This window comes from Patagioenas fasciata, chromosome 3 (assembly GCF_037038585.1).
Source record: "Patagioenas fasciata isolate bPatFas1 chromosome 3, bPatFas1.hap1, whole genome shotgun sequence".
NCBI lineage: Eukaryota > Metazoa > Chordata > Aves > Columbiformes > Columbidae > Patagioenas > Patagioenas fasciata.
This window is the reverse complement of record NC_092522.1, coordinates 51463402-51490441: the sequence shown is the minus strand read 5'-3', so window position 1 is coordinate 51490441 and position 27040 is coordinate 51463402. Positions and strand designations below refer to the sequence as shown.

The following is a 27040-nucleotide window of genomic DNA, read 5'->3' as shown; positions in this document are numbered from 1 at the left end:
AATTCCTAGGTGTGACACCTGTTAACCACCTACTCAAAAGATTACACCAGGCTGTGCCGACTGACATCTCCAGGACTGTGCTGAATGCTGGGAAACACCAGCAGAAATGGCCAGGCCCCTGTGCAGCTCGTCTTGCTGTGGTCAGAGAGAGAACACTGTGTTAGATGCGTGGCGTGAGTCAGCTGAGGATTTGTTATGTTCATAAATTCAGCTTTTTCTCAAAAAACGAGGCAAGCTACCTCTGAGATTATGTTGAACGCTGTACCCAGCAAATACCTCTTTTTCCTAATTTTATCACTTTCATACTGTTCACATGACTTTCTGGGCATAGGTGCATCTGTCCTATACCACTTCATGTACCCGATCACTTACTTTGTAGTTTCCAGAGGGAAAAAAAACACACTTTAACATGCTCCATGCTTTTTTCTGTGTGTCTTAATTTGAGCATTGGTGATAGTAGTTCTGATAATTTAAAAGCTGGTGAAAGGTAATCAATTAGTGTGTGTCTTCTTAAATTTCCTGGGCTACTAAGAGATCTGACTCAGCTTTAGTTGTCATAAATAAACTGGCCTAAATTTAAAGTTCTTCCAGATCTTCTTTTAAAACATTCTAAGCAGTGCTTGGAGAAATTAATTTTGTTTGGAATCGGAGACTTCCTGGGTGCCTGCCAATCCTGTGAACATCGTAACATTTCTGATAAGGAGCCAATGGGCAGATCCATGATGAGGAGCAACAGCTGAGAAGAAAGGTGGCCTTTCTTGCCTGTCCTGGGCAGGAGCAGCGCTTTGAGTGTTGGCCGCAGAGGGACAGAGCCGTGCGGCTGAGCAAGTGGTTGGCACTTTGCAGTAGCTCTGGGGAAAGAATCAGCACTTTGGGCTGAGCTGCTTCACTGAGTTACATCTAGGGGAGCAGAACGCTCTTCCCTGTCAGCTGCCTGTGTGGATGGATTGGTTGTTTCTACCTGTTACAGCGTAAGCATATACTGCTTTGGAGAGACCCTGGAAGTACAGTAAATCGCATGAAAACATGGCCTTTAAACTAGAGAAAAACTAATTGGGATAGAGAAGTATTGAATCAAACTATTCAACCTGAGAATCTCATAGCTCTCTTACTACGAACAGAAGGCAAAGCTGCTTTCCTTCATGTCTTGAAAATCAGTTGGGTTTGAGCTGGGTCACACGCGGAAATGCTTCACCATTCCCTGCTCCCTGCCAGGCTCCAGGAGTGCTCCGAAGCAGAAACTCATTGCCAATCACAGAGAAATAAAATGTCACTCTGCAGTAGTGGCTCTGTTCCTGCTTGTGCCTTTCATATCATTTTTGGCCTTTTTACTAAGTGTTATGTTTAGAATAGCCTCTTACCTGGATGCTGTTGTCATTGCAATTATTACGGTTCGGGTGCTGACAACAGTTCCCAGGTGGGCACCCTGAGCGGTTTTCCCTTCTTTCTTTACTTGTGCTTCAAGAAAATGCCCCCGCCCCCTTTAATTTAGTTTGAAATATTTTCTTATTTAAGTGCATTTGATGAAGAATATTTGCTTCTAAGCAAAAAAGGCATGCTGTAACCTGGGATCAGAGATTTTCTCTAAATGCAAGTGGAACAGAGTCAAGGAGTTTTCCTGTATTTTTTCAGTGTGCAGTTTTTATCTTTATTTTTTTAAGAGGAAATGACTTCTCTTCTACAAACTCTTCTGAAATATTGCTGTCAAAAGGAAAGACAGCTAGTAATATCTCCTTTGCTAAAATAATGTATTTTTAATAGCCAAGACAAGAAGAGGTCTTAATCCAAGCACGGAGTTGGTTAACTATTTAATTTCCTTCTCTATATAATAAGCTTGATCTCTATGTCGTTTTCAGTAAGGAATTATAAAAGTTTTAGCCCCAAATAAGAGGAATTTACTTAGAGGTAGCATCCTCTAGTACACATTTGCCAAATTACTGCCTAAATTAAATTAATTAATTTTGTTCTGTAGCTTTCATGCTCAAAAATGGTCGTGTTCAACATTGGAGAGGTGTTTCACGGCAATTAGTCTGTATCGCTGCTTGAAGATGTAGAAGGCAAATTTTTTAAAATTAACCTGTTCTACAAGGTCCTAAGATACTCATAGCACAAATACTACAGGAACACTGGGAGGAAATAATTACCAGAAAATTAGTCAAAAAGAAAAAAGGTTTGTTTTTAGAATTGATTAGAAAACCTAATCTGCTGTAAAGCACGTTCCCTGTTAATAGATTGGAGGGGAGAGATACCTGCATGAAAGTTGTTCTCAGAAAGTCTAACTACATTTCTCTTACTATATCATCGTGGCTTTGTGTCTTAAGGACGTTTCTCTCTAAATGAAACTAGATTGTAAAAACAAATCCAAGAGTACAGAAGTACATGCAGATTATAGCAAGATCCAGTGATTTACTGATTTATGCCAATCATGTGCTGCAGTAAGAAGTAACACAGCATGTAGTCCAGTCAATTTCTACATGTCAATGTTATTGTGCCAGTGAATATTCTTGTCCATGAAGGGCTTAGCTACTGTCGGCTTTAGAGAATCGTGCAGAGTTTGGATTGTTGCTCTGTTTTCTTATCTCTGCAGTGTTTACCATAAACATACAGAAAATAGTGTTGTCTGTTGGACACAAGTTGTTCACGTGAGCTGCTTAATCTCAGCGGTCAAAGATTTCATTGCTCCACTCTCTGCTTTTTCCAAAACACATCTGTTGCAGATACAGTGGGAGATTTTATTTATCTCCCGAGACTATTTGCAGACTTGCTGAATGAGCCTGTTACTTCAAATGGATTGACTCTTCAACTAATGAGTCATGATTTTTCCCGTGCTTGAATACTAATCCAAAATGAAAAACCAATTGGCTGCTGGAGCTGTGGACTGTTGGTCTCCAGTATTTAATTTCACTTTACTGTACCTATGAGACTATGGTTACTGAAGCTGTCTGGAACGTGAGTCACCTCCCTCTTCTGCTAGGGCTTCATATATGACTGCTAAAAATGCCTCCCTGTACCTTTTGTGCTTTTATGTATGTAGTTCTTTGCGTCCTTTTTTTTGTTTGGTTGGTTTTTTTAGGGATTTTAGAGAAACTAGTGTAGCAAAGCATACTCTTAACAGCTGGAAATTATATTATCTGTAGTATAGCATTTTCTACTGAATGTTTGGTTTGGGTTTTTTTTAATTTGAATACTCAGGTTACTTTTTTTTTTCACCCATTTTGCCAACACGAGTGACACAAAAATAAAAGCTGTGTCTCTGTTAGTTACAGGATGAAGAACGCAGACGACAGCAACAGCTGGAAGAAATGCGCAAACGAGAAGCAGAAGACAGGGCCAGACAGGAAGAAGAGCGCCGGCAGCAAGAGGAGGAGCGGACCAGGAGAGAGGCTGAAGAAAAGGTTGTGGTTTCCTGCAGAGTTTCCTATAGTCCTCTCCTCTACAGCCTGGCCTGTAACAGCTCAGTGTTGGGTCAGCAAGCGTTAAACATGCCAGACCTAGTTGTAATGGTCATGGCCAAACCTTCAGTTTATCCCGTATAAAATACAAATGAAATAAATAACCCATTTGTGGTGCCCAGAGTTGACCAATATTGCATAGATTGTACTGTAGTTTTACCGGCCGAAGGTATTTGTCAGTGGCAAGGACTTGCTTTCAGAGACTTTTCTGAAAGTTATAGCAGAAATGGGTTATCTCCTGGTTTCCTGCAGTCCCCAACGTGACTTGCTGACCATTTTTGTTATAATGGCTGAGTTACTGGTGTTGGGTTTTGCTGTGTCTCAGAAGTGGCACTTAAATATTTTTGCAGTAATTGTTCTATACAGATACAGAGAGAAATATGGAATATACTCCTCTCCATGCCACTGTATATCATTGCATTTTATGTATGGACTATTGGAGGAAAAGGAATTGTTTTCTAGAAAGGAAGTAAATAACTTCAGCAGATAAATCACTGTGCTGTCAGATTCCAAACATTCAGGCTCCTAGGTTGCTTCAGAATATTATATATGAATTTGAGCAGTTTTATTGTTCAAAATGGGAAGACAAAGTGCCTTATTTGACTCTTAGCATGTTTGTTGAGGCCCTTTTCTTCCTAGAGAAAGAACAGTTACTTTTGTTCAGATTGAAGACTTGTCTGATAGTAGCACTGACTTCAGAATGAAGGAAGAGGGTTAGTTCTTAATGTTGAGAGAAATTTCATCTTGTAAGATTGGCAAATATATATATATTAATATATATTTTATATATATAATTTTATATATATATTAATTTCTGACAATGATGCAGCCAAACGACTTTTGGGTCACACACTGGAGAGGTTTTCACTGACAGATCTTGACTGAGGCACTTGTACATCTACCAACTCAGAACTCAGCACCATCTAAGTGGTTTTAGAGAGTAGTACAAGGAGATGAGTTTCATGTCTTTGCTTTAGATGAACAAGATCAGAATATTTTTTTTTAGGATGGTTGACTCACTGTGCTGAGCAGATAAAGTGGACTTTTTTGAAACACATGGATGAAAATCAGAAAGGATGGTTGTTCAAAATGTCATGTATTCCCAGCGGAAGTCTTACTAGGCTTAGGCAAAATGGTTTTTTGTGACATACAGTTTCCAAATATACATTTTAATTTGTTATCAAGCTACTGAATAGACCCTTGTGTCACTTTACAATGTGGCTTAGACAAGAGCTGAACAGAATTAAATGCTATTTAGTTTAAAATGGTAAAAATGTTTTAAACTAAAAAAATACATAGATGATGTTTCATGGTATTTTAAATGGTCAAAAGCATCATATAAATGTCATTAGCATAGACTTTTTTAAAATCTGGTTTTTAGAAATGTTTTTTAAAAGGTATTTGATGTCTGTATTACTAAATTCCTTGGTAATTTGATTTCTGTGTGAAAGTAGTTTTCATGGAATTTATAATAGGAGCTTTGTTAGGATACATCTATTCCAAGGTGCTGTTGATTAATTTACATTGTATGCAGCAAAATTACAAAGTTCCTTTTTTTAAGTGGTACTTAATTTTAGTTATTTCCCTCTCCCACAGATTCTTTACAGCTTTAATGAATCTACCCTTTATTAACTGTAGTTATATTTGGAGTAATAAATGCTGGAATCGCCCTTAGTTCCCTAGGCAGCTGCCTCGGCTACCAGAGGCAGTGGTAAACCTGGAAATAACAGCAATGCTGTGTCACAGGACAGCTGCCATTTTTTTCATAGTAGTAAATATCCTTTGTGTGAGGCTTTCTAGCTGTTCTGCTTATTGCCAGAAAAGGAGACCGAAAAAAAAATAATGTTTGTAGCTCAGTGATGGAAAACTTAAATCTCTTTGATTGCCATGTGTTTCTGACCGCTGTGTCTCTGTTTCCTCTGGGCTTGCAGCGGCGCCAGGAAGAGGAGTATTACAGTCGCTTAGAGGCTGAAAGGCGCAGGCAGCACGATGAAGCAGAACGAAGATTACTGGAACCTGACGAGCCTGGTCTGTACAGACCTCCACTTCCACGGGAATATGAACTCCCATCCCCAACCCCTTCATCTAACGCTCCTCCTCCCCCACCTCAGCGAAACACCTCTTACCTCAAAACACAGGTCCTCTCCCCTGACACGATTTATACTGCCAAGTTTGTTGCATACAATGATGATGATGAGGAGGAGGAGGATTCCAATCTAGCAGGTCAGGATAAGTACTCCAGCACAAGAAAATCTTATGGTGACTTTCCTCCTGCCACCCTTAAGCCACAGCAGCCCTCCCGCCAGCCTCGCCCAGTTTCAGATGGCCTCTTTCTTTCCAACTCATTCCAGTCATCTCCAGTCAATGCCAACAGTACTACTGCCAAAAAAAGCCAGCCCCCACCCCCTCCAAACAAACCGAGTTTCATCCCTGCCAGCAGCTCTAAAGGTAGACACCATGAAATCAATCGTCTCTACAAAACTATCCTCACGTTTTCAACTCTGGTGCTGTAGATTGAATCACTCACTTTGTGATTTATTCTTTTCCCACTTAATCGCTGTTTTCACTCTGGTGATCTAACTTAAATCCTGATATTAATATGAATCCTCGAATTTTTAATTGTTTTGATCTCTCAGATTTCCTTGTTCCTTACCCAAACTCTTCAAAAGCAAAAATTCCATCTTTCACACAATGAATCAGAAATTATTTTAACTGTTACTCAACCAGTTCAAAGTACTGTTGGTTTTGGCTTTCACTCTGTATCTTTCAGTGATTTGTTTTGTATGACTGACCACTGGTTACTCAGAGCATCTGGAAGTGCACCTTTCATGAACACAGGAAGCCTTTTCTAATGGGTTTATGGACAGAGCTTATCTTCTGTGTTCTTTTTTGGTACCAGGGTTCTCTTTTAATAGTGTGTGCAAATGGCTTTAAAAATTACCTTTGTAGATGTAGTTCTGAAGTATACAAGCACCAACAGACATACAGAACATGCAGTTAGTTTCATATGTTGAGCAGCATTCCTTCTGGTTTGTACAGTGCAGTTTTCTTGCAGAGAGAAAAAAAATATATACATTTCATCCTAGTGGGTTTTGCCTTACATTTTCCCCCCCTGCTGCTGCACCCCTGTATTTGTCTTCTCATCTTGTTTCTTTTGTAACTCCAAATGGGCAACCATAATAGAGTTTAACTTCAGGTTGAGCTCTAGCTGCTAGCAACTTCAGCACCTTATTTTATCTGCAGAGTACTAGCTTAGCTATACTCATGAATTCAAAGCTAATTCAGTCCAAAATTTCATGCTGGTTTTTTTTTTAACTGCTGCCATATGGGAGACATCTTAATAATGTTACTCTTTGAGTACATGTTTGTGTAAATCTCACTCTAATAAATGTGCAGTTTATTGACATAAGATTTTGTCTTTAAATAGCAGCATCTGCCAGCACTTCCCCTACTTCTGTATTCTTCTGAAGGAAATGATGGCCATGATGTTCCCCTAGTTCATTCTTTCTACTTGTGCTGGAAGTCCACAAGTGCCTGGCAACCAGCTCATACAGATCAGATCATCCTTTTACAATGCAAACAGTAGTAAGTCACCTGAGATAGCAAGGGCAAGTGTTTATGCTGGCTTCTAGCCATATGGCTAACTTGTTTACTGGATTCAAGTCGCAGTGACAAATGTGGAAGCCTATACTATGGTATATCCCCGATAACCTTTTTGACCACCTAACAAATTATGAAAATCACTTTCTTTAACCAGAGGTGTGGTGTGCCCTGGTCATAGGGAGCGTATGAGCCTCAGAATAGGTTCCAACTATCAGAAGCACTGCTAATCCAGCTGCAGCAGCGTATGAATCTGATGCAGGATACGTATGAGGTGATATGGGTACGTGATACTGTGAGCTTCCTCTCTGCATCCTTTTCAGCTGAGGCTCAAGTCATTGTTTTCCAGCAAAGCATCCTTTCCTTTGCAGGGCACATTAGCTTACTGCTGTGGTTGGACTGTTTCCAGTGCCGAAGAGCAGCTCTGCAAAGCATTATGTATCTTAATATAGCTGAAGAGACGGTAGTTTAGCTCAGTTATAATTATTGTCCAAATGACAGAGTTGATGCTCAGCAGTTTTACTGTTTGGGGTCAGTACAGCACTCAAATTGCATAAAAAGTATTCACACTGATACTCATTTAAAGGAGGTTAAAAACAAACAAACAAAAAACAAAAACAACGAAAAAAACACACTCTATTTGCACTGGTGTTGTCTCTGAGATCTTGTGATGTAGTAGTCCTTGTGGATCCTGGAAGCCCATCTGTCGCTCCTGTCTGGCTCTGTCAGAGGTTCCAGATCTTAAAGGAAAGTGAGGGAAGGTTTTAGCTTTTCAGTGTGTTGTCATCATACTGGAGTATAAATAGACACACTATATGCTTACCTCCTCTGTGCTTCTGTTACAGTGCAAATAATTCCATTATGCCTACCTACAACACGTGTGAGCCCACTGATACACCCACAACCAGGGAACCCAAATTGCAGTTTTCTGTCAGAAGGACAGTAGATTTGAGCATGTTGTATCACACAGAATTAATGAGTTGAAGTAAGGTTAAAGACAGGAAATATGTAGAAATTATTCTCTTTAAGCCCTATGACTATGTTGTCAGCTTGCTCTGAAGAATATTGTGAAACAGCAGGCTTCTGATATGAAACTTTTGTACTTTATGTCTGTACTGAAGTTTTATTCCTTCAAGGGCTTTCTTATCCAGAAACTCTTATTTGAGACTGACTGTAATAGAATGTAAAATGTGCCTTCCATCACAACATGTAGCTTCCAGAGGCCTTTGCTGCCCTTCCTTGTTTGGCACTTTGGAGGCTGTATGTGTAACAAGTTAAGTAACTGTAGAACTGTCGGTCAGTAGTTGTCACCACCACTCTTCCTGCCTCCCATCATCCACAACCCAGAATGCCATTTCATATATAATTGCATTTCCCGGCCCTGCTTTCTGTTAATTGTAATGGAAAAATTAATCTCAGGAAAGTGAAATGTTCGGTGGTATTTTTTGCATGTGCGCGTTTGTTTTTCCTGGTCAACAATCAGAAGGGCAACCTACAAAGTTTTGGTTAGGGTTTTGGTAACAATTAAGGAATATTGTACTATGATGCTTCGCCTTTAATAACCTAATTCATAAACCATACAACTAATTCTGAATACTCTTATTTCATAATTTTTAAAATAGCCATGAGAACAGGTTAACTTCACCTGATTGCTCAAGCTTCTATGAAGACTGCCTGCGTAATGTACAAAGCCGTTTGCACAAAATGCAGAATTCACTGCGCAGTTTACCATCTCCCATCTCGCTGACTCTGTGACATTACTGTCCTTTACAGCTCTTTTCTGTTCTTAATGTTAACTCTAGTAAACCACGCTTCTGCAAGTTGTGCTCTCATACCTTCTTCCACTGGGTCTCTTAAAACCATTGGGTCTGTCAAGTAACCAAGAAAAAAGCCAACATCCAAATCAAAACTACTGTCCTAAAGCAGGTGGAAGTGTGAACCACAGCATGTGGGTCCAGACTTTTCAGCATAGGGAATGTGGCACTTGGATGTTTGTAAGACTTATGTCTGAAAGGAAAAAAAAATCTTGTTATATACCTGGCATAGCTGGCATGATTTGGTCTGCTACAAGTTTCTGGTGGAAAAAAAATTAGCCTACAATACACTAGTTAAATTTTCTTGTGTGTTCCAGCATCATGTGTCTCTTCTGTTGAATATTTATGAGATGTTACATATGCCAGTGGAAGAAGCAAACATTTCCTTCTGTACCGAAGAAGGTTCACAAGACATAACACGTGCAATATGGAGACCAGAACTGTCTGAAAACAAATCTGAATATTGTGCTGACACTTATTTTCACTCTTTTCCTGACAGTTATTAATATAATATGGTCTTAATTATAGATTAAATTTTTAAACTTTTTGATTGGGAAGAAAATGTTTTGTCTTGTGGCCTTTAGAAATAATTAATATAATGTGTAAAACTTGTGTGTTGTATCAGCTTAAACTAAAGGTGCAGTGCTGTAAAGTACTTGCTTGAGATTTAAATTTGTATCCAGGTAATACAGTTTATAATACAGTAATACAGTAATCAGACTAAACAGAGACAAAAATTCTGACTCTGCTGAGTTGCAAAGATGGCATATACTAATCTTAGCTTACTTCAGCCGCATAAAGAGAGCAGCTGCAGCTAACTTATTTCCTGTGAAGCTTGTTACAGGGTAATGAAGCGTGTTGCTTTTTCCGTCAATCTCTGTGAACACCTTCTCATGTCTGTCTTACAGTAAGCAATAGTAACAAAAAGACCATTATTTGATATGTGCCGTAAAATCTAAACAAAATGTGTTCTGACTCAAAATTAGGAGTAAAAAATTACAGCTGTTTTGAGGAGGAGTGGAATTTTGTAATACTGGTTTTAAATATTCTAGATATCAGATGATCCTCTAAATCTGTTTCTGAATCTAGTTTAAATTTATTTCTTGAAAGAAGCACTGCACCTTTTTGAAAAAATACAATATAAAACTTCCGCGTTTTAACTGTAGTCCTTCAACTTACTTTTTTTTTTTTTGCATAAGGAATAAATTCATACACTGGAACTACAGGAGCAGCTGTTGGGGCCCATGAAGTTTATCGGGATCCAAGAGACAAAAGATCTAAAAGGTGACATACAGAAGTCCATTAACTTTTATACACCTGACTTGGCTAACTTCTGCAACATCTTCTGGTTTTGTTGTATCCTCTCTGGGCTATTCAAGAATTCTGCAGGTGGCTCTGGAGTATCTTGGGTTACTATTAAATAAAAATAAATTCTCCACAAGTCTTTAGGTGATCTGAAGTACTATTTCACAGCAGCAAATTTAGTGCTACAAGTGAGTAAACTCAGTAATTGTAAATGAACAATTTCAAGTGTTTGAACAGTACCTCTCCAGTGGGATTCTTACCCAGTCTGTGCTAACAATAAAATAATGTGGGCTGTATCTTACATGTGAGTGACCAGCTTCACTGTGTAGTGTACCGAAGATGCATTTTAAAGTGTAGTTAATGTTCCAGTGGAGTGTGCATAGCAGAGACCTCTTGGAGCTAAAAGTGAAACCTCTTCTGATCAAGAAGCTGAAATGTATTTTGATTAAAGCTTTATTATATAAGAGTTAATAACATATGTAAAGTATTGTTACAGCTACAACTAAGAATGATTTGACATGTTCACTGTGGTGGTCAGAAACACCTAATACAGAAACCTGTTTGTTACAAGTGTAAGAGATGAGTGCAAGATCTTAAGTAACAATTGCCCTTGGAAGCTTTGCCAGTATAGAATAAAATCCAGAGGTGTTGCAGCCACTACAGCACACATCAGTGCTAGCAGCTTTGTTTGTCAAGACATACAAGCTTTGGATTCCGGTGAAAACCACTAGAAACATGCCAGCATAGAAAGGCTCGCTGATTTAGCCATCACAGCAATGCTGTGCTAATAGAGCCATACTTTACACCCACACTTTGCTTTGAAAACTGGCAAGCAGTTTCATTCATGTTCATGTGCCAGAGATGGCTTGTGAGCCGCTAATTTGTCTAAGCGGTAGCACAATGTCAAAATTAAAGGTATGTGTGGGGAACAAAACCATGCAGAACACTAAACAAAGCATCATTTACTGTAGTCAAAAAAGCTACCAGTCAGTACACGTCACTAAGAATGACTATATTTACGGATATTGAGATAAGAATTATAACAAACTTTTTTCTCCTTTTTCAGTCAAGATACAGATTTACCTGGAGCACCAGAAAACTTGACATTCAGGGAACGCCAGCGACTTTTCTCACAGGGTCAGGATGTATCCAATAAAGTGAAAGCTTCTAGAAAATTAATGGAACTGGAAAATGAGTTGAACACAAAATAAGATTAAAGCACCTTATCAGATGTAACTGAAGATCTCTGAATTGAGGGATTGAGATGGGGGGAACACTACTAATGAACAGAAAATGAATGTTTTCTGAAAGGAGTGACTTTGATTCCTCTATATCTAAGACTGTTAATTAAGATTTAGAGATGTTGCAATAGCAAGAAAACTGATTACTTTGCCAGGAGCTTGTGGTTTATTCAATGAAAGCACTGTAAAATTTTAAAGATACGAATCACGTGAAGGTAACTTTTTTTTCTTTCTGTTTTGGGGTTTAAGTTCTTGTGCACCAGACCAAGTAGCACTTGTCAAAGATAAGTTCTGTTTCCTGGTGTTTTACAGACACACTTTTGTTTTAGCTGCTGAGCAGAGAGAGTGAGAATAGCTTGAACTGCCTAAACTAAACTGTGCACTAGAAATCAGTATTTTACGTTGTTTCATAAGAAGCAAATATCTGGGCCACCGTAATTAAGACTTTAGAGGCAAGTTTGACATACTGTATGGTGTTCATACGTTGATCAGCATATCAATACAGGTCTTGCCATTACTTAGTACTGGAATAACACACATTCTGTAGGTGGAAGCTCTGAATAAAAGCATTTCTAGTCCTACGTATTTGTTGGGTCTAAAATAGTTACATAAGAATTTATCTGTAGTTATGGAAAAGTCTGGATGCTTATGCATCCCCACTCCATGTGCTTCGGACTTGCAGAAATGTGAAGATACAACTTTTTGATAGTTGTTTTATTACAAATTATGTAAGCAATAGATAGCAGGCTACACTGGTGACCCTTCATCAGTTAGGACCAAAATGTTAGTAAAGTGTTAAAGATGAGGAGTAATGATTCCAGTTCCAAGGTCAGCAGAACAGATACATACGTTTTCTGAGAAGGGTCGATTAGGAGTTCTTAGGCATGGAACAGTATTGATAAGTCTACTATTACCAGTTCAGCAATATCTTTTTTTTTTTCCATGGAGCAGTGAACTGACATATTAGAAAGACTAAAGTGTGAAGCATCAGATACAAAACAGCCGTCTGGGAGGGGGAATGTCAGTGAGGTGTTAATGGGGCTGGTGTGCTAATGAGGAACCCTCTCTGCTCAGGTGGAGGACGTGGGGCCAGCAAGATCTTCTTCAATCTAGCTGGCTTTGCTGACATCCTGTTACTGTTGTATGAAAATCTTTTTTGGCAGTTCAAGCTATTTTTTCACACTGTAATAGCCTTATTTAATTTTAAATTGTTAATCTTTTTCCTCCCGCTATTTCTTCAGCTATGCCTGTGTGGCTGATGATGTTGGGAATAAGGACCTCATCAGAGTTTTTCTCATTGTGTGATGTTAAGACAATATATATTGTGATTCCTAACAAATTTTCTATTCGACAAAGCCCTTTACTGGCTTTAGATGATTTTTTTTCCTGTATCATATTGTTCTCTTATAAATATATATTTAGGGAATTGTGCACACTTCCAATACAAAGGGGTAGACTTTCACTGCCTTAGGAAAGAAATCACTTTTAATAAGAGTTGTATGATAAATAAATGCAAGTTAATGAAAATTGGAGTGTAAATATTTTTTACGTATTCCAGGTTTCTTATTTGAAAGTGTGCTTTTACCGTTTCACCTGTTAAATATGAAGTAGAAGATTAAACTGTTTCAAAGTGTTAATGAAGGATCTGCATGCTTGCTATGTCTGTTAATCAGGAAAAGCAAGCCTCTCCCAATTTATCTTGAGAACACTAGCAGCCTTACAGTGACAAATTTTTCTTAAGGAAAAAAACTTATGCTGTGGCTGAATTACTGTTGCTGCTAGAATCTGAAAAAGGCTTAGCAAAAAAATACCTATAACCTTCAGTCGAGTGGATTTGGCCGCCATTGGGCATTCAGGTCAAGTGTGAATATGTGTAAAAGTGCTTTTCATATTTGTCTGTGCATTATTATGAAAAACATCAAAACTGCTGTAGTTTCCCATTTCTACTGTATTTCACTTGCAACCTATTTTTAATAAAGTTTGTATTGTATTTAACTTTGCATTAAATGTTTTTTTTTTTTGTACTCTTTGTTAATTGATTCTGCATTCACAACAGGGTTATTGTAAACCAAAGGGGCTCTTGTTAATATGTTTTGCCTTACCTGTCCTTTTAAGATATGTTTACAAGCGAAGTCAGCATATCTCATAATGGATAGATGAAAACCTCAAATTAATTTTACATGAAGAATCAACAAAGGAGGCTGATTTTTCACTGATCAGAGAGGAAAGTTTCTTAGGCTAATGTTGTTCAATATTTGTAGCAGTGATTTGAAAGAAGTTATCTTTACAGCTTAACCACTGACTTATAAAACAGTAAGTATTGGTGGGGTCAATCAGGCAGTAGGTCATACAGTATTTTTGTCCTCCTCAAGTGCAAAGTTGTATTTCTAACAGTGAAGAGGAACCTGGAATGCAACTTCTTTCAGGCAAGTAAATATATACTATTAAACCAGAGTCTCCAATGTGATTGTTGTGGTTAAAAAGTCATTTTGATCTCTTTATTTTGAACACGAAGACAGGATAACTTTTTTTTTTCTGATCTCTGAAGAAAATCCATTTGACTGTCCTTGAAGTTTGAGGGTGCAGACTCAAATTCAGTGTTTAGTTTTGAATGAAGGTTGAGTTAAGGGACTTGGGAATGGTGGCACCTCTCTTTCATTATTGGATTGGTAAGGTCAGAGGACTTGACTCTTGATGGGAGATGGCAGTTCAGGCTCTGCTTGGGTTGGGAGACAGACCCCAGGGAAGTGCTGTAGGTGCTTTCTGCTGCAGCTGGAGCCAGGATGGAGAGCCACCCACATCTCTTCCCAGTTGGGTATCTCCATCTCTGGAGTTGTGGAGTCTACACTCTGGAATTTTCAAAATCACTATTGAGGGCATTCCAGATTTCAGCATGACAGGGTGTATGTGACAGCAGGGAAGAGTTAAAGGGACCACAGAAAGCCAGAAGTGCTGTGTAGCGTGTTGCAAGGGCAAAGCTGCCAGGACCCCAAGGCATGGCTCAGTGGAATCTATTATCCGTGTTTGGAGACTGTAGCTTTTGACTGGGAGAACAGACTCAAGAAAAAGAAGTTTAAATTTTGAATATAGAATGTGTAGTCTAGAAGCCAAAGGAATCAATCCATTGTCCTTCTGTACAGTATTTCTTCAATCTAAGCAAGAGCGAAGAACCGCTACAAGCACAAGAGGCACAGCAACCTTCTCTCCTGGAGTCCTTCGCAATTCCTTTTCTGCCCATTTTGTTTCTAGTTATTGTGTTTGGGAATGCTGTAACGGACAACTCGTATCAGAATGCTGAAACTGGGACCTCATTAGTCTTGTTGGTTCCCTGACTGGGGTTACTGTGAAATGTGTCAGGAGGATTCAAGACAATGTTTACGTAGTAGTATCTTAAGATGTATATTCCACTATGGTATTTCACTGCTGCTAAATTTAATATAGAAAAATGCAGATTTAGGCAATTTCATTACATTTCTGGCCTTCTGGTTCCCCAGAAGGATCTGTAATAAGGCAGAGCTCTGCTTTTGCAGGGGGAAGACAGGACCGAGTTGGCAGGAGTTTGGAAAAAAAACAGACAACAACAAGAAGCAAACAAAAAACAAACAAAAAAACCTCACCACCAAAAACACCAACAAGATTCTTCAAAGCAGTGTAGAGAAGTGTGCGGGAATACAGCCTTGCAGCATTTCCAGAAAACAGCTGGATTTTATGTTTGCTTCCTGCCTAGCTCACATTGACAGACTGTTTTGTTCCCTGTCCATCAAGCAATTTCTCCTGAGCTTTGGGAAGAGAAGGAAGTTTCCCAAAAAAAGAATTGCTGCTCTTATGGTGAGTCACGGTCATATTGTGAGGAATTTTTTTTATTTATTTATTTTTTTAATAGAGATGGGATTGAGCTTTCAGTACCATCCAACTTTCAGGTGCACACAGAGAAATGACTATGTAAGACTAGCCCTGAGATACTCACGTTTAGGTCACTAGTCTAAAGTCACAGTGACAGCAAACTAAGTCTTCTCTGTTATGGCCTAAGGAAACCAGATTCTTAATCTCATTCAAAGTGGGTAAAACTCACAGTAGGAGAGAAATCAACCATTACACTTCAGAGATGGTCCTGAGGTGAAGCTGAGTTATGTTGGAAAATAACATTGTTCTGACTTGATTGCTGCTGCAGGATAAGCATAACTTACAAAAATAACAGCTCAGTGTCAAGAATTGTGAGTCGCACCCTCCAAGCTACTAAAATATTCCCCCCCAAAATAGCTGATGTTGATAAAATCCTGTCTGCCTTACTTAGTGGCAACATCTGGTAACATCCTCACTACTGCAGTACTTTGGAGCTCTTTTTTTTTTTTTTTTTTCCTGGCCAGTTTGGGTTTTTTGTTTGTTTGGGGGGGTGGTGTTTTGTTTTGTTTGTTTCTATTTGTTGGTTTTTAAACTGAGGCTACAGTTAGTGGGAGGATGGTGCAATATCACGGAAGACAGTTGACAGAGCTGCACAGGGATGTTTGGTTTGGTCTGTGAGAGATGAGCTGCATCTGGGCTCCTCTGTAAAGGGTCACTATGCCTTTGTGCCGCACGTGGAGAGATTCCCTGCTGTATGCCTTTGGATTTTCTACTGCATGTATGATTGCACATTTGCCATGTTCAGAAGACAGTAACTTGAGTTTGCTGTTTTGTGGAACTCGTTTCCTCTGTAATTATGATGTTGGCTTTGGTTCAAAAAACAAACAAATTAACAAAAACAAAGCAAAAACAAGAAACAAACAAACAAACAAAAAACACACCAAAAAAACCACCACATCAAAACTGTAATGCAAAAATAGTGTTATTTCCCACTTCTAAGAAACTGACGTCATTGTAACTGGCATGCTTTCACATTAAATAGCCAAAGAGTATTCTGACTGCTTTCAAGACAATATTAATCTTTCAGTGCAATACAGTAGACACTAAATAGTATTACTAACATATGTCAGATATTGGCTTCAGAAACCTCAGTGGGAGACCCCCAGCCATAGCCTGACTGAATAGCTCCTGTCTTGAGCAGCCTCTCAGGACTCCCGCACCAGCTGGACCTGCAGGCTTTGTCCATCTCCCAAGACCAGCTCTAGCCACTGGCTTTGTTCCCAGAGTTACTAAATAGTTGTGGTTGGAAGGGACCTCTGTGTACCATGTAGTCCAGGTCAAAGCAAGGTCAGGTACAGCTAGTTGCCAGGACTGTGTCTAGTTGAGCTTTGAGTATCTCCAGGGTTGGAGACTCCACAGCCTCCCGGGGCAACTCGCACCACTGTTTGACTACCCTCACACTAAAAGAAAAAACTCCATCTGACCTGATTTTTTTTTTTTTTTTTTTTTTTTTAAAATGTGTCTCACTGTGTGCCTACTGCCTCTTCTCTTGTTACTGGACACAACAGAGCTCTGTTGTTTTTGTACTCTCCTAGCAGGTGTTTATGCGCATTGATCAGACACTGCTTGGCTTGCTTTCCTCCAGGCAGAACAACCCCCAGCATGCTCTGTACAACAGATGCTCCTATCCCTTAATCTTCTTTGTGGCCTTTGCAGTCTTAGCCCGTAGCGCACATCACCAACTGCTCAGGGAGACGTCTTGTAGGCAATAGAGGAGCTCTGGTCTCTGTCCTTGTCCTTTGTTGTGGCTTCTGAACCTTAATGTGGGGCTTGTCCCCCTGGCCCGAGGAATGGGTGCTTTGAGGAGAAATCTTCCAGTCGCCCTACACCAGCCTTGGGAGCTCCAGTCTGCCCTCTGTCCCTGCGCTTCCCCTCGCTAATCCTTGCCCTCGGCCTCTGAGGTCATGCACGCCCGCACCGCTGCAGACGGCGGGACACCTCAGGCCGTATTTATAGCGAGCTCATTAACGGCTCAACTTGACGCGCTGTAGGGCGACTGGGGCGGGACCTCCGCCCCCTCACTGCGAGGGCATTGGTGGTTGGAGCGCACGAGGCGCTCGCCCAGCCACTGGAAGCACAGGCGGGTCTTGTCACCATGGCAGCCGGCTGGACGCCCCAGCTGCATTTCTCATTGGCCAATTTCAATCCCCGGGAGGGCCCAGCGAGGCCGCGGTCTGCCCCGGCGCGGGAGTGGGGACAGGACGATGCGGCCGCGGAGCGGGGTCGACCTAGGCTCCGTGTGGGCCCAGCGCCTCCGGCAGCTGGAGCAGCGGTTGCGAGTGAGCCCGGCGGCGGGCGGGGAGAGGAGGGGATGCGGGCGGTGGGGAAAGAGCCGAGCCACCCCGACCCGCGATGGCGGGGCGGGATGAGGGGAGAGGTGGGGCCTGGGGGCGGGGCACGTGTGACGGACAGCGCCTCGGCCCACCGGCCCCGCCCCTTTCTGTTGAAAGTCTCTTTCTAGGCTTAAAATTTGGGCGAGAATCGTAAAACCCGCGGACTGTGGGGGCCTGGCAGGCAGCGGGACGGAGGGCGAAGAGGCTGCCCCGCCTGCGGCTGCGTTAGAAATGGGGTTCCAGGGTTGTGATCGGCCTGCCCAGCCCGGCTACGGGGCGGGGGGCACGTCCGGCTGCCTTGGGAGCCCTGACAGCAGCCTGGGCAGTGGAAACCCGCATGGTTACTTAAAAATCAGTAAATATAGAAAAATACATAAATATAAAATAATATATAAATATATAATAAATAAATATAAATAGCACTTCTCAAAGGACCAAAGGTCTGGAAAATGCTGGGAGGTGATTTTGTAAAGTAAAAGCAGCTAAAATTTTGTATGCATGCGTTGCTGCACAAGTAGGCAAAATGACTGAAGGTGGAGGGAATAAAGGAATGTTAAGAGTTTGTATACAAATATTACTGTGCTGAGGAGATTGAGGGTAGCTAGTCCTTTGGCTTCAGAAAGCAGAGGAACAGAGGAATGTAATAACGAAAACTGCCAAGAGGAATAACATCCAGTAGCCTCATATTTATTTAATTTTTAATGTTGAGGATTTTCTTCCTTAGACCAAAGAAGAAAGAATCGTTATCCTGGAAACCGAAAATGCTGCTCTGCACCTAAAACTTGCAGAGGTAACTACTCTTTGTTTTTCCAAAAATAATTATTTTGAAAACAGAAAAAAAAAAAAAAAAGACACTGAAATTTGCCTTCCTATTTTCAGGTTTTGCACTCTTTACCTGTTGGGGAAATCTATGAAGGAATTAAGGCTCAGTATGTCTTTGTTGTTTTTTTTTTTTTTGGGGGGTTGGGTTTTTTAAAATCATAAATGGTAGCAGTAAAAATAGACTGAGTAAGTAACTAGAAGCTGGCACACGTTTAAATAATTGCCACTGCTTACAATTTATAAAAGTGAACTGAGGGAATGACTCTGCAAGCATTAAAAATGGAATATTGCTTTCTACTTGTCTAGAAGACAAGAGTAGATTTTGAAGGAATACTTTTTGGACATAACTAGGTTGGTCCTTTAAGAAGGACTGTTCAGAGTACAGGAAAGACGTTTCGTTATAAGCAGACTTACCAGAGATGCCCTATGGCATGTCTTCATAACACTGGTCTTACACACGTCTAGAAAAGGCTGCGCTGTTGCAGAAGTCAGTCACGGAGTGTACAGTGACAACTGGATGGCCTCGTTTCCTGCTATAGAAGGACAGGTTTTTCCTAGACCATTACTGAAACAATGAGGAGCTTGTGATAATGTTTGGGGTCTTCAAAGGTAGGATCTCAGAGATTTAGAGAATTTTGAATATTGATCTACACTGCCATGCCAGAGCCAGCCATGTTAATGGTGACAGAGACTGTTGGCCAAGAGTTTTTAATCTGGGCTGAAACATTAAACAGCTGGGTTAGCTCAGGAAAGCCATTTGGCCTCCCTTTGCGTTTGTTAACACCTGAGAATAAAAGTGGGCTTCTGACTGGAAGCAGATGGTACATCTGAAATGAGTTACAGAAGAATTCTGTAATTGATTCTCAGAAACTGTTTCTATTATTTTTGTTCTGCTTTATAGTATTTACCAAAAATCTTAAGGTCAAACATTTCAGCTGTTGGTGGTTTTTGTTTTGTTTTGCATTTTTGTTTGGTTTGGGTTGGTTTGTTTGTTTCTTTGTTTGTTTGTTTTTACTCTCACAAACACAATAAATTATTTTAGTTAGTAAGGTGCATCAGATGTAGGAAGTAGTTATTTGAGTATTAGATAATGAAGCCTTGTTTTCCAAATATGGCACTGTTTCGGTTTATTGCAAAATGTGCTGGAAGATAGGAACACCTACAGACACTTAAGGAGTGTGGCAGTGTTACCACCATCAGTCAGAAACAACGTCAAATAATTGATTGGAATACTTCACAATTAACCTTGCACTGATATTTCTATTCAGGTGGTTATTTAAATACACTTAAAAGACTTTCACTTCTCCTTGGTTAATTTGTCCCAACAATCTGAAAACATGAACTGAAGTGACATGAAATAGTTTTACCTTAATTAGAATCTATTAAAAAGAATAGTAGCTTTAATTGGATGATGTTAAAGTTGTGCAATGTTGCACCGTATCTGCCAATATTTCAGCAGTTCTTCTGGTGAAAGAAGCAACTGCCCTTTGCTATCTGTCACTAACCTTCAGATCTGCTGCTGGAACTGCCTGAATGATTGAGCTGCAACAACTTAGTCACAGCGACCAGGGTTAACAGAGGTCTCGTTCTTAACTTGTAAAAGCTAATTGGATTCATTTTGACTGAAGTGAGTTAGGGAGCTTTGGAGACATGAGGATAGCCATAAATTAGGATTTGCAGTGTAAATGTTTATCTATAGGTTGTATCAGTCTAATAAAAGTGTTATCTCTTGGTGTAGACCTTCCCTTGCTAATATCCTTAAGACAACCCCAAATACCAGCACTGCCACTGTTTTCTGCAGACTTGCTTTTGCATCTTTGGAAGTTTGTTTGTCCACCCACATGGCCCTTTTTTTTTGTTCGCAATCCTTGAGGTCCTGATCCCTGTCTTCAATACATGAAGCCAACTCTCCCAGAATGGGTCTGATTTGGACAGTACTACTGAGTAGTTCAGTTTCACTTCTGTTTATAATAAAGCTGACTATAAAAAGTTTTGTACTCCGTTTTTTGCTTCTCATGCGTGAGCACAAACTTTCAAGTTCTGTCCTACGAACAACTCTGATGAATGCTAGAAGTATTTTAATGGAGAAAACGTCAAAACCAAGTCAGCGTTTGCAATAAAGATAAACTTGATGGTGGAAGGGATGAGAGGCTGACTGCAATGACAGTAGAATTGACAATTTCACTTTTATTGTCCATGTTGAGAAAATGGGGGAGTCAGGGGGAACCTGTGCAGGTGGTAGAAAACGTATTAGATGTAGGTTTTAACTAGCTTAAGCTTATTTAATGATAAGGCTTGAGTACTGCTGTTGCTTATATATATCCTTAACTTTTTACACATGATTAGATACTATTTTTCCTGAGTTACTTGCATACATTTTTGTCATGGATGTTAGTAAATATTGCATCTGAGTAAGGTGAGTCTTGAAGATTCTCAGAGTAAAAGAACGCATGAACACTGTATAGAATCAGTCTCAGCTTAAAGCCTGTAACAAAAAAATGAGAGTTCTTGAAAAATAATCTTTTCCTCCTATTTCTGTCACACGTAAGAACTTTATATATATATATATATATACACATATATATGTGTATATATACATGTTTATATATATGTGTGTATATATATATATACATGGATACTTTTTTTTTTTTTAACAGTATCAAGGGTTGGCTGGAAGAAGCACTAGTGAAGTATTGCAGCTCTACTCTGCTCATGGCCAGCAGCAGAAATTGCAGAGGAGTTCTGTTGTAACCCAGCTGCATGGAGCAGTAAAGGTAAAGGCATTTCGTAATAAAGTAGACATAATCTGTGCCCTAAACATGCACATGCTTATCAAATATAGTAAACCCCAGAAAATAGTCAGATATGAACTTGATCTATGGTTTTATTGTGTTGACAGCAGTGCTTGCAGTGAAGTGTAACAGTGCCTGAGTTGGCTTGAAGTTTGTAGTGGTTTTCCTGCAATAAGCTGCAAAGTCACCTGAGGAGCTGGTAAAAGCTGCTTCTGAGAGCCAGGATCTTATGTCTAGGCTGTTATCAATACCTGAGCTACATAATTTTGTAATCAAAACCTTGCAATCCCTGGTTTGACTGTCAAGTAGACATCCCTTAAAAAAACAGTAATAGTGATATACTTTAACTAGATGGGCAGATCCTTTACAAAAGCTTTGGAGAGGTCCATTGATTTCATTAAGATTTCTGCTCTGGGGGACCTCACAAAAGGGAACAGTTGGCTGTATGCTCACTCCTCTTGTCCTAATTTTTCATCATAGAGACTGGAACTGTTCTCCTGGTACTGGTACCATAATATTTACGTATGTTGAAGTACTTACTCCTTAAGTTACTACATTGAATAGCGAGTTCCTTTCAGGGACATTAACGAATGTCAGCGTTTCTCAGGACAGCACTGAATGCCTGCATAAAATGACTGAAAAGTATCTCAGGAAAGAAAACTGATTCTTAACAGGCAGACGATTGTAGCTTAATTGTAGCATAGTTGGAGTGGATGATCATTGCAGGTACCTTCCAAATTAACTGCTCTGTTCTATTCTAATTACAGGGATTCTGCTCAGTAATTTTTGCCGTGTTAGTTTACATTTTAGGTTAGCTAGAATGGCAGAACTGCTTGTGATGCAATACCAGCGGATTGAGATGGTTTATGGTCAGAAATCAAGGAATGTTAGGAGAGAGCAAATCTCCTCAAATAAAAGTCTAGATTAATGGTAGTCCTATAGCCATAACAAGAATAAAAAAATATTTCTTCCTTGTTCTGTGGCTTTTGAGGGTGGGAAATGCAATTATTTTCTCCCTTTAGTTTAGATTGTTTTATCATTGAAACTAGTCGATTAATTCAAAGTCAGTACCACACTTGGAAAAATACAATATGTGACGCTTTGTACCAGGCTGACTAATGAGACATCTCCGTACTTCTATGAGGTAAAGTACAGGGTGTTTCAAAAAGATGAACCGAACATGTTACAATTACACAGATATTTACAAACAGTTTAATGAGTTATCAAGTTTTAGTAACCTTCTTGTAAATACTCTATGTTGCCTCCCTCTGCTGTGTGGAGTGTAAGAGTTTCATTCATGAGCTGTTCATGGTTGCAGAGATATAGTGATTTCAAATTGGGTCCATCTTTTTGAAACACTCTGTATTGTTAAGTTCATCTTACAGATGGCTTTACATGTTTGTTCCAAGACTTAGATGTCAAGAAGTCTCCAAATCCTAAAATCAGATCAATGTGTTTTTACTTTATTTGGACTTCTAAGTGAATAGAAGTTGCTCTTATAAATATTTAAAATGCCCATCATGTATGTTATGCTGAGTTATATCCATAAGACAAATACTTTTGTGAACAATAAACGTTTCTGACCTTTTCAAAATACATGTGTTCTCATAGGAACACATAGAACTGGCTTTTTAAAGAAGTAACTCAGAGTGAAGCTTAACATGTGCCTCCTGATCCAAGTGTGGGAAATGAATGCAGTAAGGGATATATGGATCACAATTTTTCATTGCTAATTCTGGATATGTCTTATAAGTGAACAGAACACAGACATGCCACACACACTCTTTTTTGTTTGATGAAATAAAAAAGAGACTTTGTTATACCTGAAGCTGCTTTATGGTCGAAGTAGGTACCATAAGATGGTAAGGATCCATAAAGCGTTGCTGAAGTCTTTAGGAAGTGACATTGCTAAGTATCTTGCAGGATCCTTCTCTAAACATGCTGAAAGATATACTCCTGAAGGTTTCCCTTCATCAAGTAGAGGGTTCTTCCTGACTGCGATATCTCACTGTAATTATTTGTGGTGGTGTTATATTGATTCTTCCTTGACTGCTGTTTTTGTGTCTTTATAACATATTTTTTTCTGTTTGCTGAGAAGAGGCTTAAGCAAGACCTGAAGAGCCTCCATTCATTTGCTCTTGAGCTTTCAAAAGACTTTCAGCTTCAAAGCAACGCTTGGCTTTACCAACTTTTGACAGCAGTCCAAGGGATACAGCTGCAAAATGAAGCAATGCAAAGTAAGGCTCATTGCACTTCCATTTCAAACATGTAGCATCAACAATGTCACTGTTAAATGTTACTAACATTAAAAGGTTGAGTTTGATTTTTAAGAAACGTGTCATTGAAATTGTAGCACTTGTTTTTTGTTTGACATTAGATCACCAAGGAGTTCTGAAGTGTTAGAAAGAGTACAAATAACTTTGCAGAGGTTATGACTGATAATTTGGATTTAGCTTTTGTGTTGATTGCAGCTGCTACTAGACTGCTGCTGAGTTGGCTCAGCTGTAACATTTTTAACCTGAAGTTCTTAGGCTTTTTATCTTGGCTATTTTAGAATAGCTGAATAAAGAATGTGTTTCTTTAGCTGAAATTTGTCTGCTTTTGACTGTATCAGAAAAAGACTCAGGTGATTTTAGGGATTTCAGAAAATACTGTCTGAAATTAGGACAGGCAGGATTTTTAATATTTGTGTGTATTTACAGCAAAAATTTTACTTCCAAATCAAAATGAGTACCACTCACTACTCTGTAGATAGTAAGACTACACAGACTACTGTTTCACAATTCTGGTCCTTCCTTGTTGATGTGTACATATAAAGCAGACCCTGCAGTGCACTGGCACTCTCTGCTCTCCTCACTGAGGACTAAGTGCATTGGTCCTACACCTGGATCTCTTGGCCTGGCTCTCTGCACCTGCTTTCAATATCCTTGATTCTGGTGGAGCACCTACCAGACCTGAGAAGCACATGACACATACAGACCTTAAATTGTTTTAAGCTTAGTAGCTTGATGAATGAATACACAGATTTAGAATCTGAGTCCCTGGGTGATGCTCTGACATCCATGTGTGGTCATTTAAAAGGTACAGTTTTATCTTGCTTTACTTTTTGGTTTAAATATTTAATTTTGTGACTGATTTGGTTCTGATGGGACTACTCAGGTCAACAGCAACGAATGGCGTTCTCAGTGATGGATGTTTGTAGAACTTGTCCCTGTATGTTATGTACTAAATTATTATTTAAATTGAATTGATTACTGTATGATCCGTGTAGAGCATATGCTTAATTAAGTTATCTTTAAAAAGCAAAAACAAAGTGGAAAATTAACCCAAGTAAGGGTGAATGTTTCCGTTCCGTGGGGCTAAATGAACAGATAAGAGGTTGGATTTGGCACTTGAGCTGTTGTGATGTAAATAAATAGGAAGTGTTCCTTATGAGGCCTTGCGGATTCCTGTGGACTGTTCTCAACTTGCACTTTGTGGTGCATTGTTCTATGAAATCATAACCAGGAGAAGCTTCCTTGCCTATAACAAAATAGTGTGTTGGTACTTAGGTGGGTGACATACGTTTTTAATTTGGCCATATTTCAGTTCTCTGTCAAATCTTTTAGATGGAGATTCTATTGTTAAGGTTAAATATGACTGTCAGAATTGCCATCCTTAAGTTACATATAATCTTTTGTAAACAGAAAACCCAAGGTATGTATTCTGGAGACAATATATGTTATCAGTTCAATCCTAAAATACAGATTGAAAATGACGGAAAGAATTACAGAAGAAACATTCAAGTAGGTTAATTTCAATGCTGTAGTTGACATGCAGCAGACTGTAAAACTTTCCTGTAATAACTGAGTTGTACCTTACTTAGAAATATTTATTCACAACCTGAAAACCAGGCTATTGCCCTCTTTGCCACTGATAAATTTCACTAGTGATTCGTAAGAGAGAGAAGCGTCTGCTGTTCTGTTGTTACAGGCCTGCTTCCCTCGTAAACAAAGCTGCTATCCTTTCAGCAAAGAATACTGGTGACCTGACTGCAAATAATATGACTGAGGCAGATGAAGTAATTTAGCAGGTATCTGGGAGGGCAGGAATTTCTAAAAATTTAATATGACTTTTTGGATTCCCCACACAGTATTGTCAGAAAGAGGAAACAACGGTATCTGTACACACAGAACATATTTTCAGAGGGGGGAAACCACTGTTCTCACTCCTTGGCAAAGTGGCGGGTACTAAGGAGCAAAATCTGTCCGAAAGAATATCTGACAGGGGAGTTGCTGCAAGTTACTGACATATTTTGTGAAAGCTGCTGCAGCCCCGTGACTTGGATATCCTTTGTGGCTCCAGGACACTTTCTCTCTGGGGTGGAAAAGAGGAAAAATTGGGTGAGGAGCTTATTTCCCACTTTGGCCATATGCTGGCTCCTGTGTGCTGTGCTCCTCTTGGAGAAAGCTGAGCTCTACACTGTGCTGATGACTTCTGTTTGTGGAATAAGAACTACCATCATCTTTTACCCTCAAGAGCAGAGCCTCATCAGCTCAGGTGCCTTTGGAAGCCTTCCCTTCTTAGTGTAGAGCAGGGGAGGAGGAGAGGAGCCTTGGACAGATTTACCTCTTTTTTGAGCTGGAATCTGGTATGGAAATAGACATGAAGAACCTCAGGTAGCTACAGGGACAGCTGCACATCCATATCTGTGCTCGGCTGTGGCTGCGCTGGGTTATTCTGCTCCTGTTCTTCACGTTCCAACCATGAACCTTTCTGTTACGCTGGTGTAACTGTTTGCGTGACCACACACAGAACAGATCAGGGACCTGACCCATGACAGAAACTACACAGTGAGGAGCCGAGACTGTCAGTTAAAGAAAATTACAATCCTGAGCATATTTGCAAGCCAAAACTCCTTTTAATCTGATTATTGATGAAGATCCTAATTGCACTCAGTGACATGTAAACAGAAAAATCAGCATTCCCAGAGAGTTTCCATATAGGTCAATGAGATGGGCAAAGTGTGGGGGAAAGAGATGTCTACAGTGATTGCACATCTGTAGTAACTAGTTCTTGAATAATGAAGAGTGGGTTATTCGTATTTTAAGACCCTGGTGGGTGGCCCTAGGCTATGGATGAAAATGTAACTTCTGAATAGTTTGCAGCTGATGCCAAGCAGAAAACTAGGAAAATGTTAAATGAGTATTTATAACTATATAGCTCCACTTACAGAAAAATTAGAAGTTCAGAAGTAATTTATGTATTAAGAAACGTGCTTCTGCTTTACAGAAGATGGACATTAACACTGATGGCTCACTCTTAAACATATGAAAATATGGTCTGCTAACTGCAACAACTTGCCTAATTTTCTAGAGATTGCAGTCCTTCATCTGTCTGCTCAAATGCCCTGGTGTCAAATTAGAAGCCCCAAGGTTGCTTTCTGCTTTCAGAGTCATCTTCACCATACAGGGGATGGTGAGGAGAGAAAAAAAAAAAAAAAAAGTAATTAGAGCCTAAGTTAACTGAAACTGGATCTATAATGTCCAGTAGGCATCTCAGACTCCTCATGAAGAGACCAATTAAATATTGAAACAAACTAGTAATTTTTTTCTCTTTCAAAACTAGAAGAATGTAAGAGTACCTTTAGCATGTATTGCTTTACTTTCCTGCTTATTCAAGAGACTTCAAGAACTGAAATACTTATCATGGAGATTACTTAAATAATCTATGGATTCCAACCTTCTATTTTGAAAAGTACTGTATCATCAGGGGTCGGTGACTGTAAGAGTGACTTTT

The 27040-nt window shown here is 39.6% G+C and overlaps 2 protein-coding genes across 25 annotated transcripts in view; both read left to right on the top strand.

Annotated features, from left to right (window-relative positions):
* The window catches only part of AFDN (afadin, adherens junction formation factor), a 133263-nt gene extending 119856 nt beyond the window's left edge, over positions 1 to 13407 (top strand). For 8 of the 24 annotated variants that reach the window (XM_071806348.1, XM_065834858.2, XM_071806345.1 and 5 more), the window contains 4 exons: positions 3261 to 3395; positions 5384 to 5900; positions 10066 to 10150; positions 11238 to 13407. In XM_071806348.1, coding sequence (XP_071662449.1) covers positions 3261 to 3395; positions 5384 to 5900; positions 10066 to 10150; positions 11238 to 11382 — 882 coding nt within the window. In that variant the 3' untranslated portion in view covers positions 11383 to 13407. Of the gene's footprint in view, positions 1 to 3260; positions 3396 to 5383; positions 5901 to 10065; positions 10151 to 11237 lie in introns of those variants that run through there. The other 16 variants (XM_065834870.2, XM_065834867.2, XM_065834866.2 and 13 more) reach the window with 6 other exon arrangements.
* A 4003-nt stretch (positions 13408 to 17410) lies between these two features.
* Positions 17411 to 27040, top strand: part of KIF25 (kinesin family member 25) — a 42491-nt gene continuing 32861 nt past the window's right edge. The window contains 5 exon segments of the mRNA XM_065834850.2: positions 17411 to 17461; positions 17463 to 17594; positions 18373 to 18438; positions 21128 to 21244; positions 23361 to 23499. Of these exon segments, the coding sequence (XP_065690922.2) occupies positions 17411 to 17461; positions 17463 to 17594; positions 18373 to 18438; positions 21128 to 21244; positions 23361 to 23499 (505 nt within the window).